The 19,607-nt window shown below is 38.2% G+C and overlaps 1 protein-coding gene across 10 annotated transcripts in view; it reads right to left on the bottom strand.

The window, feature by feature from the left end:
* The window catches only part of LOC110464761 (vacuolar protein sorting-associated protein 13A-like), a 188,059-nt gene that overhangs the window by 48,064 nt on the left and 120,388 nt on the right, over window positions 1-19,607 (bottom strand). For 8 of the 10 annotated variants that reach the window (XM_021520142.1, XM_021520133.1, XM_021520132.1 and 5 more), the window contains 9 exons: window positions 19,287-19,448; window positions 15,822-15,985; window positions 15,165-15,270; window positions 14,737-14,868; window positions 13,465-13,551; window positions 12,790-12,903; window positions 12,117-12,218; window positions 7,535-7,633; window positions 4,778-4,885 (listed from right to left, as the gene is read on the bottom strand). In XM_021520142.1, the coding sequence (XP_021375817.1) occupies window positions 4,778-4,885; window positions 7,535-7,633; window positions 12,117-12,218; window positions 12,790-12,903; window positions 13,465-13,551; window positions 14,737-14,868; window positions 15,165-15,270; window positions 15,822-15,985; window positions 19,287-19,448 (1,074 nt within the window). The remainder of the gene's footprint in view (window positions 1-4,777; window positions 4,886-7,534; window positions 7,634-12,116; window positions 12,219-12,789; window positions 12,904-13,464; window positions 13,552-14,736; window positions 14,869-15,164; window positions 15,271-15,821; window positions 15,986-19,286; window positions 19,449-19,607) is intronic. The other 2 variants (XM_021520139.1, XM_021520141.1) reach the window with 1 other exon arrangement.

Raw genomic sequence — 19,607 nt, 5'->3', positions numbered from 1 at the left:
ACTAACTCTGTGGAGGGGTCAGCTATATACATATAAACTAACTCTGTGGAGGGGTCAGCTATATACGTATAAACTAACTCTGTGGAGGGGTCAGCTATATACGTATAAACTAACTCTGTGGAGGGGTCAGCTATATACGTATAAACTAACTCTGTGGAGGGGTCAGCTATATACGTATAAACTAACTCTGTGGAGGGGTCAGCTATATACGTATAAACTAACTCTGTGGAGGGGTCAGCTATATACGTATAAACTAACTCTGTGGAGGGGTCAGCTATATACGTATAAACTAACTCTGTGGAGGGGTCAGCTATATACGTATAAACTAACTCTGTGGAGGGGTCAGCTATATACGTATAAACTAACTCTGTGGAGGGGTCAGCTATATACGTATAAACTAACTCTGTGGAGGGGTCAGCTATATACGTATAAACTAACTCTGTGGAGGGGTCAGCTATATACGTATAAACTAACTCTGTGGAGGGGTCAGCTATATACGTATAAACTAACTCTGTGGAGGGGTCAGCTATATACGTATAAACTAACTCTGTGGAGGGGTCAGCTATATACGTATAAACTAACTCTGTGGAGGGGTCAGCTATATACGTATAAACTAACTCTGTGGAGGGGTCAGCTATATACGTATAAACTAACTCTGTGGAGGGGTCAGCTATATACGTATAAACTAACTCTGTGGAGGGGTCAGCTATATACGTATAAACTAACTCTGTGGAGGGGTCAGCTATATACGTATAAACTAACTCTGTGGAGGGGTCAGCTATATACGTATAAACTAACTCTGTGGAGGGGTCAGCTATATACGTATAAACTAACTCTGTGGAGGGGTCAGCTATATACGTATAAACTAACTCTGTGGAGGGGTCAGCTATATACGTATAAACTAACTCTGTGGAGGGGTCAGCTATATACGTATAAACTAACTCTGTGGAGGGGTCAGCTATATACGTATAAACTAACTCTGTGGAGGGGTCAGCTATATACGTATAAACTAACTCTGTGGAGGGGTCAGCTATATACGTATAAACTAACTCTGTGGAGGGGTCAGCTATATACGTATAAACTAACTCTGTGGAGGGGTCAGCTATATACGTATAAACTAACTCTGTGGAGGGGTCAGCTATATACGTATAAACTAACTCTGTGGAGGGGTCAGCTATATACGTATAAACTAACTCTGTGGAGGGGTCAGCTATATACGTATAAACTAACTCTGTGGAGGGGTCAGCTATATACGTATAAACTAACTCTGTGGAGGGGTCAGCTATATACGTATAAACTAACTCTGTGGAGGGGTCAGCTATATACGTATAAACTAACTCTGTGGAGGGGTCAGCTATATACGTATAAACTAACTCTGTGGAGGGGTCAGCTATATACGTATAAACTAACTCTGTGGAGGGGTCAGCTATATACGTATAAACTAACTCTGTGGAGGGGTCAGCTATATACGTATAAACTAACTCTGTGGAGGGGTCAGCTATATACGTATAAACTAACTCTGTGGAGGGGTCAGCTATATACGTATAAACTAACTCTGTGGAGGGGTCAGCTATATACGTATAAACTAACTCTGTGGAGGGGTCAGCTATATACGTATAAACTAACTCTGTGGAGGGGTCAGCTATATACGTATAAACTAACTCTGTGGAGGGGTCAGCTATATACGTATAAACTAACTCTGTGGAGGGGTCAGCTATATACGTATAAACTAACTCTGTGGAGGGGTCAGCTATATACGTATAAACTAACTCTGTGGAGGGGTCAGCTATATACGTATAAACTAACTCTGTGGAGGGGTCAGCTATATACGTATAAACTAACTCTGTGGAGGGGTCAGCTATATACGTATAAACTAACTCTGTGGAGGGGTCAGCTATATACGTATAAACTAACTCTGTGGAGGGGTCAGCTATATACGTATAAACTAACTCTGTGGAGGGGTCAGCTATATACGTATAAACTAACTCTGTGGAGGGGTCAGCTATATACGTATAAACTAACTCTGTGGAGGGGTCAGCTATATACGTATAAACTAACTCTGTGGAGGGGTCAGCTATATACGTATAAACTAACTCTGTGGAGGGGTCAGCTATATACGTATAAACTAACTCTGTGGAGGGGTCAGCTATATACGTATAAACTAACTCTGTGGAGGGGTCAGCTATATACGTATAAACTAACTCTGTGGAGGGGTCAGCTATATACGTATAAACTAACTCTGTGGAGGGGTCAGCTATATACGTATAAACTAACTCTGTGGAGGGGTCAGCTATATACGTATAAACTAACTCTGTGGAGGGGTCAGCTATATACGTATAAACTAACTCTGTGGAGGGGTCAGCTATATACGTATAAACTAACTCTGTGGAGGGGTCAGCTATATACGTATAAACTAACTCTGTGGAGGGGTCAGCTATATACGTATAAACTAACTCTGTGGAGGGGTCAGCTATATACGTATAAACTAACTCTGTGGAGGGGTCAGCTATATACGTATAAACTAACTCTGTGGAGGGGTCAGCTATATACGTATAAACTAACTCTGTGGAGGGGTCAGCTATATACGTATAAACTAACTCTGTGGAGGGGTCAGCTATATACGTATAAACTAACTCTGTGGAGGGGTCAGCTATATACGTATAAACTAACTCTGTGGAGGGGTCAGCTATATACGTATAAACTAACTCTGTGGAGGGGTCAGCTATATACGTATAAACTAACTCTGTGGAGGGGTCAGCTATATACGTATAAACTAACTCTGTGGAGGGGTCAGCTATATACGTATAAACTAACTCTGTGGAGGGGTCAGCTATATACGTATAAACTAACTCTGTGGAGGGGTCAGCTATATACGTATAAACTAACTCTGTGGAGGGGTCAGCTATATACGTATAAACTAACTCTGTGGAGGGGTCAGCTATATACATATAAACTAACTCTGTGGAGGGGTCAGCTATATACATTTAAACTAACTCTGTGGAGGAGTCAGCTATATACGTATAATTTCATTTTTATTTCAAAAGTCGTCAAGTGTGACAGTTAATCTTTTTTCCCTTAAATTAATATATTTTTTGATGATTTCTGTTCAGTAAAATGAATCAGTTTTTCAAGAATCAAATATTGCTCTTTATTCTTTTTGTTTTTGTTCTTATTTTTTCGGCTTAACTAATTATTAATCTTATTAACTTGCTTCTCGCGTTGCATGGAATAAGCATGATAATGAGACTGGTATATCACAAATAACTGCTCTAAGCAGAATTACACTGCCAGCAGCTAATTACCATGGCAAAATGTACAGGGTGATGTATATGTCATCATTTAGCATAGTGATACTAACAGTGATTAGAACTTTTTCAAACACATGCATATTTATATGAATTAGACAAATTAATTCAAGTTAGATCAGTGACTGGTAAGGGGGAACCACTCTGAAACTTCTTAAGAGGTGACACACCACCATGTTTTGTTTTTGCTTTAAAGACAATACATAAATGCGTTATCCTGGCACATTTTGAAGTTTTTAATTGACATCTGAAGACAGTTACTAAAATCCATCAAAAGATAAATCAAAGTTCAAAAATTTCCATAAGTTTTTGAATGATAGAAGGGGAGATAATCCAATGTTTAGTAATGCTCAATTAGGATGAAACAAACCATTATGTAACGGTAGGGGAGGTAATTCTTATTTAAACTGACACACCCAAGAATTGTGATGAATATTAAAGATGGTTACGGATAGCAGCACAATTCAAACTGTGAGAACTTAGCGAGACAGAGACCATTTAAGCAGATAAAACCGGGCAATTCCTTGTCATTATGTTAACTTTCAAACATACCTGTACCGAGACAAATGAATCAGATATAAGGACATTTTAAAACATTTTCCTTAATTTCAAACTAGGTACGGGTGGGATAAAAATTCTATAACCTTGATAAAATCCTGCATACCTAACTATGATAGACACTGTTAGGAATTTGCAATATTTTCTTGTATCAATCTGATCTAAGATTATTTTAACATCTGTATCTACCAAAACATGAATAATCCCCCACATACTAGCTCCTGTCTGAAGTAAAACATGAAATGCTACAAAGCTAATCAAAGCTTGAACAATTTGTCCCTAAGGAAACTAGACTGAATAGTCTGATTTGAATATATAGAACATGAAACTATGTAGCTTTCATTTAAATAATTAAAAATCTAGAAAAAAGAAAGCAGATTTTAAAATAATGAATATCAGGGGAAATGAAACAACAGCAAATTAAGAAAAGTTTAGCCTATACAAATATACTAAGAATAAAAAAAATCTATGGAAAAAATACTAAATATTTACTTTTTTGTTTTTAAATATTTTTAAAAACACTATCTGAAGAAAGGGAAGAAACTAAATCTCAGGATAGGAATTCATCGGGTTTTCAAAAAATAACAATAATAATTATAATTTCACAGTTTAAACTGCATTTAAATATAAAATTTTCAAAAATTAACATACAACCTTACACCCTATGGGGCTACTGCACATTACTTCAGATTTTACTTGTATTTGTGATATCATTCTGTACAGGAATTGTCGTCAGGGTGATCGGTTGTACATCAACATTTAAAGAAAATAGTGTTTCACTAAAAGGCATAGCAAGTTTCTCACTTAAATGGCCTCACAAAAGCTGAAATATTTTCAGGCTATAAAAGAAGAGTTACTGCCCCTTATATGTGAGAGTTAGCTCGCCTAGACAAGGGAGATCACTCTCCTGTTACCTGCCACTCCATCCCCATCCTATAATCCTGAAGCTCCTCTGGAGTAAGTGTTGTACTAACAACAAACGCTGGCTCGGCCAGAGCCGATTTTACTGTATGCTTATTTTTCTGGAGGAAGTAAGTATGTTAATGAAATAGTATTTTTTCCAATAATATTTATTTCAGGAATAAGTTTTAACATTTCAACATTTTACATCATTCACAATAAATGGGTTTAAACAACAGGGAATAAGTTCCAAAATATTACTCAGTGTCAAGATTATCAAAGATTTCAAAAATATATATCACACTTTCCACCAGCAGTTCAAAACATTTCATTCATAGCAAAAATAGAAACAAAATGAGTTCCCGATGAATGTAATAATCAAATAGCGTAATAGTTTATATAAGATGTCTCTGAAAATGAAAACAAAAGTTGATGGCTTTGAAGAACACAGGCTATAATGAGTGGTGACTTACTCCTCACAAAGAACCAATCAGCAAACAGAAGTCTGGACAATAACAGACGATTGGTTCAATGTTTAGACACATTTAATAATGTTGATTTGTAACTATACTCAACTGACTATTGAGGAGAAAGTGAATCTTTTTTTCTAAAATTAAGTCTCATTTCTGTTTCTTTTAATTCATTATACCAGACATTGCTAGAAATCACTATAACCTTGACATTAACCATTGAGTTTTGAATTTTCCAAGAAAATATTAAAGAATCTTATATGAGTAATTTTGGCTGAACTAAGACAATGATAGGTTATACAATATACAATCATATGCTACAGCTATAAAATTATAGGTTATACAATCACATGCCGTCATATTTTAGTATGATTCCTGAGCTAGAAGTCTTGTATACTTTCTTGTGTGTGTTTTAAGGATGTGATGGGAACTATATTTTCTAACCTGCGGTAAAGACAATGGTCACCTGTAATACATGGGGATGTCAGAAAACCAATGGTCACATGTAATACATGGGGAGGTCAGAAAACTGTACAGACAATGGTCACCTGTAATACATGGGGATGTCAGAAAACTGTACAGACAATGGTCACATGTAATACATGGGGAGGTCAGAAAACTGTACAGACAATGGTCACATGTAATACATGGGGAGGTCAGAAAACTGTACAGACAATGGTCACATGTAATACATGGGGAGGTCAGAAAACTGTACAGACAATGGTCACATGTAATACATGGGGAGGTCAGAAAACTGTACAGACAATGGTCACATGTAATACATGGGGAGGTCAGAAAACTGTACAGACAATGGTCACATGTAATACATGGGGAGGTCAGAAAACTGTACAGACAATGGTCACATGTAATACATGGGGAGGTCAGAAAACTGTACAGACAATGGTCACATGTAATACATGGGGAGGTCAGAAAACTGTACAGACAATGGTCACATGTAATACATGGGGAGGTCAGAAAACTGTACAGACAATGGTCACATGTAATACATGGGGAGGTCAGAAAACTGTACAGACAATGGTCACATGTAATACATGGGGAGGTCAGAAAACTGTACAGACAATGGTCACATGTAATACATGGGGAGGTCAGAAAACTGTACAGACAATGGTCACATGTAATACATGGGGAGGTCAGAAAACTGTACAGACAATGGTCACATGTAATACATGGGGAGGTCAGAAAACTGTACAGACAATGGTCACATGTAATACATGGGGAGGTCAGAAAACTGTACAGACAATGGTCACATGTAATACATGGGGAGGTCAGAAAACTGTACAGACAATGGTCACATGTAATACATGGGGAGGTCAGAAAACTGTACAGACAATGGTCACATGTAATACATGGGGAGGTCAGAAAACTGTACAGACAATGGTCACATGTAATACATGGGGAGGTCAGAAAACTGTACAGACAATGGTCACATGTAATACATGGGGAGGTCAGAAAACTGTACAGACAATGGTCACATGTAATACATGGGGAGGTCAGAAAACTGTACAGACAATGGTCACATGTAATACATGGGGAGGTCAGAAAACTGTACAGACAATGGTCACATGTAATACATGGGGAGGTCAGAAAACTGTACAGACAATGGTCACATGTAATACATGGGGAGGTCAGAAAACTGTACAGACAATGGTCACATGTAATACATGGGGAGGTCAGAAAACTGTACAGACAATGGTCACATGTAATACATGGGGAGGTCAGAAAACTGTACAGACAATGGTCACATGTAATACATGGGGAGGTCAGAAAACTGTACAGACAATGGTCACATGTAATACATGGGGAGGTCAGAAAACTGTACAGACAATGGTCACATGTAATACATGGGGAGGTCAGAAAACTGTACAGACAATGGTCACATGTAATACATGGGGAGGTCAGAAAACTGTACAGACAATGGTCACATGTAATACATGGGGAGGTCAGAAAACTGTACAGACAATGGTCACATGTAATACATGGGGAGGTCAGAAAACTGTACAGACAATGGTCACATGTAATACATGGGGAGGTCAGAAAACTGTACAGACAATGGTCACATGTAATACATGGGGAGGTCAGAAAACTGTACAGACAATGGTCACATGTAATACATGGGGAGGTCAGAAATCTGTACAGACAATGGTCACATGTAATGCATGGGGATGTCAGAAAACTGTACAGACAATGGTCACATGTAATACATGGGGAGGTCAGAAAACTGTACAGACAATGGTCACATGTAATACATGGGGAGGTCAGAAAACTGTACAGTAACTATACCTTTTTCTTTGCTGAGAAAAATGACTTCTGCTTGAATGAAAATAGGACTACATCTTCGTTGTCATGGTGATGTTCTATCACGTCCTCAGAATCACTACCCTGAGGAACACAGAACAAAAAGTTAACTTTATGATCTTGTTGTACATTACATTCACATGTTATTCATTATAAATAGCCCAATTTGTGGTCCTTATATAACAGCAACATAAAGGTGACAACTTAAATTTAACAATGAAATTTCTAATACAGACAGATAGCCATGACTTTCTACCAGACAGATAGCCATGACTTTCCACCAGACAGATAGTCATGACTTTCCACCAGACAGATAGCCATGACTTTCCACCTGACAGATAGCCATGACTTTCCACCTGACAGATAGTCATGACTTTCCACCAGACAGATAGCCATGACTTTCCACCAGACAGATAGCCATGACTTTCCACCTGACAGATAGCCATGACTTTCCACCTGACAGATAGCCATGACTTTCCACCTGACAGATAGCCATGACTTTCCACCTGACAGATAGCCATGACTTTCCACCTGACAGATAGCCATGACTTTCCACCTGACAGATAGCCATGACTTTCCACCTGACAGATAGCCATGACTTTCCACCTGACAGATAGCCATGACTTTCCACCTGACAGATAGCCATGACTTTCCACCTGACAGATAGCCATGACTTTCCACCTGACAGATAGCCATGACTTTCCACCTGACAGATAGCCATGACTTTCCACCTGACAGATAGCCATGACTTTCCACCTGACAGATAGCCATGACTTTCCACCTGACAGATAGCCATGACTTTCCACCTGACAGATAGTCATGACTTTCCACCTGACAGATAGCCATGACTTTCCACCTGACAGATAGCCATGACTTTCCAACTGCCAGATAGCCATGAGTTTCCACCTGACAGATAGCCATGACTTTCCACCAGACAGATAGCCATGACTTTCCACCAGACAGATAGCCATGACTTTCCACCAGACAGATAGCCATGACTTTCCACCAAACAGATAGCCATGACTTTCCACCAAACAGATAGCCATGACTTTCCACCTGACAGATAGCCGTGACTTTCCACCTGACAGATAGCAATGACTTTCCACCAAACAGATAGCCATGACTTTCCACCTAACAGATAGCCATGACTTTCCACCTGACAGATAGCCATGACTTTCCACCTGACAGATAGCCATGACTTTCCACCAGACAGATAGCCATGACTTTCCACCAGACAGATAGCCATGACTTTCCACCAGGCAGATAGCCATTACTATCCACCTGACAGATAGCCATGACTTTCCACCTGACAGATAGCCATGCCTTTCCACCTGACAGATAGCCATGACCTTCCACCTGACAGATAGCCATGCCTTTCCACCTGACATATAGCCATGACTTTCCACCTGACAGATAGCCATTACTTTCCACCAGACAGATAGCCATGACTATCCACCTGACAGATAGCCATGACTTTCCGCCAGACAGATAGCCATGACTTTCCAACTGACAGATGGTCATGACTTTCCAACTGACAGATAGTCATGACTTTCCACCAGACAGATAGCCATGACTTTCCACCAGACAGATAGCCATGACTTTCCAACTGACAGCTGGTCATGACTTTCCAACTGACAGATAGTCATGACTTTCCACCAGACAGATAGCCATGACTTTCCACCAGACATATAGCCATGACTCTCCACCTGACAGATAGCCATGACTTTCCACCTGATAGATAGCCATGACTCTCCACCTGACAGATAGCCATGACTTTCCACCAGACAGATAGCCATGACTTTCCACCTGACAGATAGCCATGACTTTCCACCTGACAGATAGCCATGACTTTCCACCTGACAGATAGCCATGACGTTCCACCTGACATATAGCCATGACTTTCCACCTGACAGATAGCCATGACCTTCCACCAGACAGATAGCCATGACTTTCCACCAGACAGACAGCCTTGACTTTCCACCTGAACAAAACTGACTGACCACAATACTTTTTAATGTTATGATCTAGTGCCTCCCAGGCCTAAAGCCTCAAGTGTGACTTCAAGTTAATATGTGTGACTTCAAGTAAATGTGTGTGACTTAAGCCTCATATGTGTGACTTCAAGTAAATGTGTGTGACTTCAAGTTAATGTGTGTGACTTAAGCCTCATATGTGTGACTTCAAGTTAATGTGTGACTTAAGCCTCATATGTGTGACTTCAAATTAATGTGTGTGCCTTAAGCCTCACATGTGTGACTTCAAGTTAATGTGTGTGACTTAAGCCTCATATGTGTGACTTCAAGTTATTGTGTGACTTAAGCCTCAAGTGTGATTTCAAGTTTATGTGTGTGACTTACGCCTCACATGTGTGACTTCAAGTTAATGTGCGACTTAAGCCTCAAGTGTGACTTCAAGTAAATGTGTGTGACTTAAGCCTCATATGTGTGACTTCAAGTTATTGTGTGACTTAAGCCTCAAGTGTGATTTCAAGTTTATGTGTGTGACTTAAGCTTCATATGTGTGACTTCAAGTTAATGTGCGACTTAAGCCTCAAGTGTGACTTCAAGTAAATGTGTGTGACTTAAGCCTCATATGTGTGACTTCAAGTTAATGTGTGTGACTTAAGCCTCATATGTGTGACTTCAAGTTAATGTGTGTGACTTTAGCCTCATATGTGTGACTTCAAGTTAATTTGTGACTTAAGCCTCATATATGTGACTTCAAATTAATGTGTGTAACTTAAGCCTCATATGTGTGACTTCAAGTTAATGTGTGACTTAAGCCTCAAAGTATGACTTCAAGTTAATGTGTGTGACTTAAGCCTCAGGTGTGACTTCAGGTTTATGTGTGTGACTTACGCCTCAGGTGTGACTTCAAGTTAATGTGTGACTTAAGCCTCAAGTGTGACTTCAAGTTTATGTGTTTGACTTAAGCCTCAAGTGTGATTTCAAGTTTATGTGTGTGACTTATGCCTCACATGTGTGACTTCAAGTTAATGTGTGACTTAAGCCTCAAGTGTGACTTCAAGTTAATGTGTGTGACTTAAGCCTCAGGTGTGACTTCAAGTTTATGTGTGTGACTTAAGCCTCAGGTGTGACTTCAAGTAAATGTGTGTGACTTAAGCCTCATATGTGTGACTTCAAGTTAATGTGTGACTTAAGCCTCATATTTGTGACTTCAAGTTAATGTGTGTGAATTTAGCCTCATATGTGTGACTTCAAGTTAATGTGTGACTTAAGCCTCATATGTGTGACTTCAAGTTAATGTGTGTGACTTAAGCCTCCTATGTGTGACTTCAAGTTAATGTGTGTGACTTAAGCCTCATATTTGTGACTTCAAGTTAATGTGTGTGACTTTAGCCTCATATGTGTGACTTCAAGTTAATGTGTGGCTTAAGCCTCAAAGTATGAATTCAAGTTAATGTGTGTAACTTATGCCTCACATGTGTGACTTGAAGTTAATGTGTGTGACTTAAGCCTCCTATGTATGACTTCAAGTTAATGTGTGTGGCTTAAGCCTCATATTTGTGACTTCAAGTTAATGTGTGTGACTTAAGCCTCAGGTGTGACTTAAAGTGTATGTGTGTAACTTAAGCCTCAGGTGTCACTTCAGGTTTATGTGTGTGACTTACGCCTCAGGTGTGACTTCAAGTTTATGTGTTTGACTTAAGCCTCAAGTGTGACTTCAAGATTATGTGTTTGACTTAAGCCTCAAGTGTGATTTCAAGTTTATGTGTATGACTTATGCCTCACATGTGTGACTTCAAGTTAATGTGCGACGTAAGCCTCAAGTGTGACTTCAAGGAAATGTGTGTGACTTAAGCCTCATATGTGTGACTTCAAGTAAATGTGTGTGACTTCAAGTTAATGTGTGTGACTTAAGCCTCCTATGTGTGACTTCAAGTTAATGTGTGTGACTTAAGCCTCAAGTGTGACTTCAAGTTTATGTGTGTGACTTAAGCCTCAGGTGTGACTTCAAGTTTATGTGTGTGACTTATGCCTCAGGTGTGACTTCAAGTTTATGTGTTTGACTTAAGCCTCAAGTGTGACTTCAAGTTTATGTGTTTGACTTAAGCCTCAAGTGTGATTTCAAGTTTATGTGTGTGACTTACGCCTCACATGTGTGACTTCAAGTTAATGTGTGTGACTTACGCCTCAAAGTATGACTTAAGCCTCAAGTGTGAATTGGGTCTCACAAGTATAACTGTGATGACTTCAGACCACAGCGGGGAGATTCCTCTCTAGCTGATGACTTGTTTAGGTAATTACCATTGAGCCACAGCGGGGAGATTCCTCTCTAGCTGATGACTTGTTCAGGTAATTACCATTGAGCCACAGTGGGGAGATTCCTCTCCAGCTCATGACTTGTTCAGGTAATTACCATTGAGCCAATGTTAATCACTTGTTTCCTATCATAAACTTATCAGATATTTTCAACAAGCTGGGAATTTTTAACATTACATCCAAATAATGAGATGCTGATTTTTCAAATTATGTTCCGGTTTTTTAAGGTTAAATGTAGGGAGACTACATAAAGGAAGACATGACATGTTGTTAAATGTCGAGACCTTGTAGAGCATGCGCTGGCCTGTCTTGTTGATCATCCAGTAGGGGCTGTACAGTGACAAATCCATACTGCCCGAGCTCTTCTTACAGTGGAACCCGAGGTCCTGTAAAAATAAACCATAACATCAACTGTAGAAATAAACATCAACTGGCAAGGGTTAGGGTTAGGGTTAGGGTTATGATACAAAAACAATCACATAGATTACAGACATCAACAAGTTGTGTCGACTAGAACGTTAAGCCAATAGCTAACACCAATGTCCTCAGTTCATCCATGTGTATGTTTGTGTGCCCTCCCTAACACATATGTCCTCAGTTCATCCATGTGTATGTTTGTGTGCCCTCCCTAAAACAAATGTCCTCAGTTCATCCATGTGTATGTTTGTGTGCCCTCCCTAACACAAATGTCTTCAGTTCATCCATGTGTATGTTTGTGTGCCCGCCCTAAAACAAATGTCCTCAGTTCATCCATGTGTATGTTTGTGTGCCCTCCCTAACAAAATGTACAGCTATATAGGACAGTGATAAGTTAAGGGGTAAATCATCATTTAGGCAATAAAAAAAGCCTTAATTTCCTAGATAAAATCATCACAAACTAAATATAAAGGCTGAAGGACCAAATATACTGACAGATCAGAAATGTTCCTGGCATGACCTTTGACCTCTAATACTTACCATATCCACTTTCTGAGCCCCTATGAAGGCGCTGAAGGACCACAGAGAAAGGTCGGGTATGTCCACCCTCAATAAGTTACGGCCACACCACTCCTTCTCCATGTAGTTAGGAATCTATAAATAGAAATCATATGACCATGTCTTAAATTCACAAAAACGCATTGGAGATATAATCCTACTGTGTAAGACCTATTGTTACATTGTTCCTTATAAAGACCCAGCTTTTTCAACTCGGAGTGTCCTGACCCTGCTTGACCAAAGTTTAATTAAAGTAGAAGTATCAAGTTGTTAGAGAAAATTCAATTTAATTGCTGTTAATTTGTTGAAAGGGTAAGATGTTTTCGTGTTTTGAGAATCAATTTTGCTTTGAAAGTTCATGTTTATTAGTGGCAAGTGGACAGATGGAGACAAAGTTTTATATAGTGATCTTGTCGCAGAACACTTAACTCATTCACCCCTGAAATTTCAAAATGAACTATACCAACCTTTGAATTGGAAGAGTTCAAATTTGTCTTCAGGGGTGAATGATTTAATTAATGGTAAATTATTAACCAGAAGGATACCATAGCTCTATGGCTGATAAAACAACAAAAATGTAAATTGATCAGACAATGGGTTAGAGTTCACACAGCATGGGGCTTTATACCTGAGAGGTAGAACAGACTGCTCACTTACCATGATTTCTAGGTTGGACTTGCCCACTCCAGCGTTGGTCAGTGGTAGGTTGCCTCCCTGGTCGAGGGTTGTATAGCCATCAGTCCCCTGGAAACATATATAACAAGTGAGTTTTTGAGAATGAAGATCAGAAATCTCCTTGATTGTAACATTTTACCCCTTAGGCTGCTACATTGATTTCTATGTAAAGGGACACCACTGCTGAATTAATTATTGAAATATAACTTAATTTACTCAATTTTTCAAATGTGCATAACTTGAAAAATATTTGTTATATGTGAATAAAAGTTACATAAAAATTGTTCCTTATTCTAATTCTAAAGTTGCTTCAGTATTTACCTGTTAAGGTGGAAATAAAGGTAAGAAAAGGTGAAACTTTTAATTGATCGGATTTAAGCACCAGAAAAATCATTTTAAAATTAATTTTGTCAACAAATGTGATTGGCAAATGATAACAGACATAACATTTAGCATTTTTGACATAAGACGCTGTACATTTACACGGAGATTCTCAGGTAAAAAGGTCAGGTATTTCATCAAGAATTGCATGCACTTTGCTACAGGTATCAGGTCGTCATTCAATATATTTACTGTCACAGTCGGCATATAGATATATCTTAGCTACGGTCTAGTTTATGATTAAATCATCGATATATAGTTTGAAGAAATCAATCGGCTCAAAACGTATAAATGTCAATGTTCAATTCGGCCTCACCTGCAGACGACATGTGGGCCTTGGTCCGCCGATATTTTCATGTTTGCGTAGGGCAAAAAGCCGTTCATTGGAAAGTTACATATTATGGTACACCGAAGTATTTCCACATCAACCATGTCAAACCCTTCAAAACCTTTATTATCATCGTAGGTGATGCTGGATAATAAATGTTTACCATCATATTCATCACTTCAATCTACTCGTCCGCCATTTTTATGACGTTTTTTCCGATTTCTCTCGCACACCTTCGGTTATTACTAGGGTACATTGCCGGAAATATTGAAAGTAATGACTAAACAACCAATCAGAAGCCTTCTACAATACGCTTTCACACTTCCTGTTTACTGATCAAAAACCTACAGACCGAAGGCCACAATTACCGTGAGCAGCACTGACGGCCCGACTTATCGAAACCACTATTGTGGTGCGTAGCAGCCTAAGGGCTAACCAATAAGACCTTGACAGCATCTCAGCATAATGCCAATTCCACACTTTCAAGCACTGATTTATTGAGATGTCCAACTCGATGTACACACTGTATCAGTTGTTATACTGACCTCCAACATAAATTTGATAGGGAAGGGCAGCAGATTGTGTAGTATAACGGTCGGACACAAGTGTAGGGTGTAGGATTTGGCCGTCAAGGAGTCACTTTCCTCGTAGTAAATCTGTTCACACTCTGCCCACACCTGGTCAGAAATGAAAAAGGTTAATTTATTTCTTTATCAGCTTCAATGTTTCTGTCTTTTGAAAACTAAAACTATATCACAGAAACCACTTTTATGATAAGATACTGATGTTTCTGATGAAAAAACAAACATTCATCATGAAAGAAAGTATAATATTTGTGAAAAAGAAGTTAATGTTTAAGAAAAAGAAACAAGTGTTCAGATTGAAGAATCTTATGTTCAGAATGGATTTTATGTATGTTAAATTATGACGACGTTATTTACCAGGTAGGTACAATCACGATGGGTAAACTTACATTCATGTAGAAAGGGCTGTGACCCTGCTGTCCCTCACAGCTCAGCTGTTTAGTACCAAGATTGGCCGCTGACCGCCATCCCACAGACTCCTTGGACACCCGGTACCTACAGTATCAATGACATTAAGTATAAACTAAGACTCCTTTAGACACCCAGTCCCTACAGTATCAATGACATTAAGTATAAACTGACCACAGACTCCTTGGACACCTGGTACCTTCAGTATCAATGACATTAAGTATAAACTAAGACTCCTTTAGACACCCAGTACCTACAGTATCAATGACATTAAGTATAAACTGACCACAGACTCCTTGGACACCTGGTACCTTCAGTATCAATGACATTAAGTATAAACTGACCACAGATTCCTTAGACACCCAGTGCCTTCAGTATCAATGACATTAAGTATAAACTGACCACAGACTCCTTAGACACCCGGTACCTACAGTATCAATGACATTAAGTATAAACTAAGACTCCTTAGACACCCGGTACCTACAGTATCAATGACATTAAGTATAAACTGACAACTGAGAAAACCCACTCAGGTGGGATCAGAAACATGAACAACTACGACACTTTTCTGTCTGTTATTGTTGTTTGCAGCATTTTATATCATGATTTTCACAAAACACAGACTAAAAGCCACTTACTCGTCAGTTTCTGACACGGGTTTGAAGAAGAACTCTCCTGTTTCTGTGTATATTGTGTGGAGTGGAATGTCCATCGTCTCCTCAGCCAGTACCAAACCACACGATGAAATCCTGGAGCCTTCACGGTAAAACACCTCAACTGTCTGAGGCAAGTGGTTCTTAGCCTGCAAGTATAATAACAGTCGAAGGAAGTTGTTCTTTACATGGTGGTCCTTTACTTTGAAAGTATTATAGCAGCCTAAGGAAAGTGATTCTTAACATAAAAGTATTACAACAGTCTAAGGAAAGTGATTCTTAACATAAAAGTATTACAACAGTCTAAGGAAATGGTTCTTAACATAAAAGTATTATAGCAGCCTAAGGAAATGGTTCTTAACATGTAAGGTGGTACTTTACTGTGAATGTATTATAGCAGCCTAAGGAAAGTGATTTTTAACATGAAAGTATTACAACAGTCTAAGAAAATGGTTCTTAACATGTAAGGTGGTACTTTACTGTGAATGTATTATAGCAGACTTGAGCGGGTGATTCTTGACTTTGAAAGTATTATAGCAGACTAAAGAAGGTGGTTCTTTACTTTGAAAGTAATATAGCAGATTAAAGAAGGTGGTTCTAAACATGTAAGGTGGTCCTTTACTGTGAAAGTATTATAGCAGACTAAAAAAGGTGGTTCTCTACTTTGAAAGTATTATAGCAGACTAAAAAAGGTGGTTCTCTACTTTGAAAGTATTATAGCAGACTATAGAAGGTGGTTCTTTACTGTGAATGTATTATAGCAGACTAAAGGAGATGGTTCTTAACATGTAAGGTGGTCCTTTACTGTGAATGTATTATAGCAGACTAAAGAAGGTGGTTCTTAACATGTAAGGTGGTCTTTTACTTTGAATGTATTATAGCAGACTAAAGGAGGTGGTTCTTAACAAGTAAGGTGGTCCTTTACTGTGAATGTATTATAGCAGACTAAAAAAGGTGGTTCTCTACTTTGAAAGTATTATAGCAGACTAAAAAAGGTGGTTCTCTACTTTGAAAGTATCATAGCAGACTAAAGAAGGTGGTTCTTTACTTTGAAAGTATTATAGCAGACTAAAGAAGGTGGTTCTTTACTGTGAATGTATTATAGCAGACTTAAGAAGGTGGTTCTTAACAAGTAAGGTGGTTCTTTACTTTGAAAGTATCATAGCAGACTAAAGAAGGTGGTTCTTTACTTTGACAGTATTATAGCAGACTAAAGAGGGTGGTCCTTTACTTTGAAAGTATCATAGCAGACTAAAGAAGGTTGTTCTTTACTTTGAAAGTATTATAGCAGACTAAAGAAGGTGGTTCTTTACTTTGAAAGTATTATAGCAGACTAAAGAAGGTGGTTCTAAACATGTAAGGTGGTCCTTTATTGTGAATGTATTATAGCAGACTAAAGAAGGTAATTCTTAACATGTAAGGTGGTCCTTCATTGTGAATGTATTATAGCAGACTAAAGAAGGTGGTTCTTTACTTTGAAAGTATCATAGCAGACTAAAGAATGTGGTTCTTTACTTTGAAAGTATTATAGCAGACTAAAGAAGGTGGTTCTTTACATTGAAAGTATTATAGCAGACTAAAGAAGGTGGTTCTAAACATGTAAGGTGGTCCTTTATTGTGAATGTATTATAGCAGACTAAAGAAGGTGGTTCTTTACTTTGAAAGTATTATAGCAGACTAAAGAAGGTGGTTCTTTACTTTGAAAGTATTATAGCAGACTAAAGAAGGTGGTTCTTTACTGTGAATGTATTATAGTAGACTAAAAAAGGTGGTTCTTTACTTTGAAAGTATTATAGCAGACTAAAGAAGGTGGTCCTTTACTTTGAAAGTATTATAGCAGACTAAAGAAGGTGGTTCTTAACAAGTAAGGAAGTTCTTTACTTTGAAAGTATTATAGCAGACTAAAGAAGGTGGTTCTTTACATTGAAAGTATCATAGCAGACTAAAGAAGGTGGTTCTTTACTTTGAAAGTACTATGGCAGACTAAAGAAGGTGATTTTTTACTTTGAAAGGATTATAGCAGACTAAAGAAGGTGATACTTTACTTTGAAAGTATTATAGCAGACTAAAGAAGGTGGTTCTTAATAAGTGAGGAAGTTCTTTACTTTGAAAGTATCATAGCAGACTAAAGAAGGTGGTTCTTTACTTTGAAAGTATTATAGCAGACTAAAGAAGGTGGTTCTTTACTTTGAAAGTATTATAGCAGACTAAAGAAGGTGGTTCTTTACTTTGAAAGTATTATAGCAGACTAAAGAAGGTGGTTCTTTACTTTGAAAGTATTATAGCAGACTAAAGAAGGTGGTTCTTTACTTTGAAAGTATTATAGCAGACTAAAGAAGGTGGTTCTTTACTTTGAAAGTATTATAGCAGACTAAAGAAGGTGGTTCTTTACTTTGAAAGTATTATAGCAGACTAAAGAAGGTGGTTCTTTACTTTGAAAGTATTATAGCAGACTAAAGAAGGTGGTTCTTTACTGTGAATGTATTATAGCAGACTAAAAAAGGTGGTTCTTTACTTTGAAAGTATTATAGCAGACTAAAGAAAGTGGTTCATTACTTTGAAAGTATTATAGCAGAATAAAGAAGGTGGTTCTAAACATGTTATGTGGTCCTTTACTGTGAATGTATTATAGCAGACTAAAGAAGGTGGTTCTTTACTTTGAAAGTATTATAGCAGACTAAAGAAGGTGGTTCTTAACATGTAAGGTGGTCTTTTACTGTGAAAGGATTTTGGCAGACTAAAGAAGGTGGTTCTTAACATGTAAGGTGGTCTTTTACTGTGAGAGGATTTTGGCAGACTAAAGAAGGTGGGTCTTAACATGTAAGGTGGTCTTTTACTGTGAGAGGATTTTGGCAGACTAAAGAAGGTGGTCCTTTACTTTGAAAGCATTATAGCAGACTAAAGAATGTGGTTCTTTACATAGAAAGTTTTATAGCAGACTAAAGAAGATGGTTCTCAGAGACTAAAGAAGGTGGTTCTTTACATTGAAAGTATTATAGCAGACTAAAGAAGGTGGTTCTTTACATAGAAAGTATTATAGCAGACTAAAGAAGTGGTTCTTAACATGTAAGGTGGTCTTTTACTGTGAAAGTATTATAGCAGACTAAAGAAGTTGGTTCTTAACATGTAAGGTGATCTTTTACTGTGAAAGTATTATAGCAGACTAAAGAAGGCGGTTCTTAACAAGTAAGGAGGTTCTTTACTTTGAAAGTATTATAGCAGACTAAAGAAGGTGGTTCGTAACAAGTAAGGCGGTTCTTTACTTTGAAAGGATTATAGCAGACTAAAGCAGGTGATTCTTAACAAGTAAGGAGGTTCTTTACATGGAAAGGATTATAGCAGACTAAAGAAGGTGGTTCTTTACTTTGAAAGTATTATAGCAGACTAAAGAAGATGGTTCTCAGGATGTTTTTTTCCTAGTACAACTGTTAATTTCAGAACTGATCATACCTGTACAATGGATCTAAGGGAGACAACTCTCTGACCAATGTGGCAGTCGGTACACACTACGACGGCCCACACCTCGTTAGCACTGGTCCTGTTGTTGATCTGGTAGAGTCGCTTCTCTGCACGTTTAATGGTTACCTCCCTTGTGGCATTGTACTGCTCCATCTACACAACAACATCAGTTGTCATTGGTAATTTTCATTAAAAATAGAGAATCACTACAGAGGCTGATCCTTATATCCTATTAAAGCTGCTTAATGTTCCTACTCCCTTCCTCACAGCCCCATTCAAAACAATAAAGTTTTATTTAAAATTCAAAATTTG

The sequence above is a fragment of the Mizuhopecten yessoensis genome, unplaced genomic scaffold (assembly GCF_002113885.1).
Source record: "Mizuhopecten yessoensis strain PY_sf001 unplaced genomic scaffold, ASM211388v2 scaffold11031, whole genome shotgun sequence".
NCBI classification, from domain to species: domain Eukaryota; kingdom Metazoa; phylum Mollusca; class Bivalvia; order Pectinida; family Pectinidae; genus Mizuhopecten; species Mizuhopecten yessoensis.
This window is presented reverse-complemented; position numbering and strand designations above follow the sequence as displayed.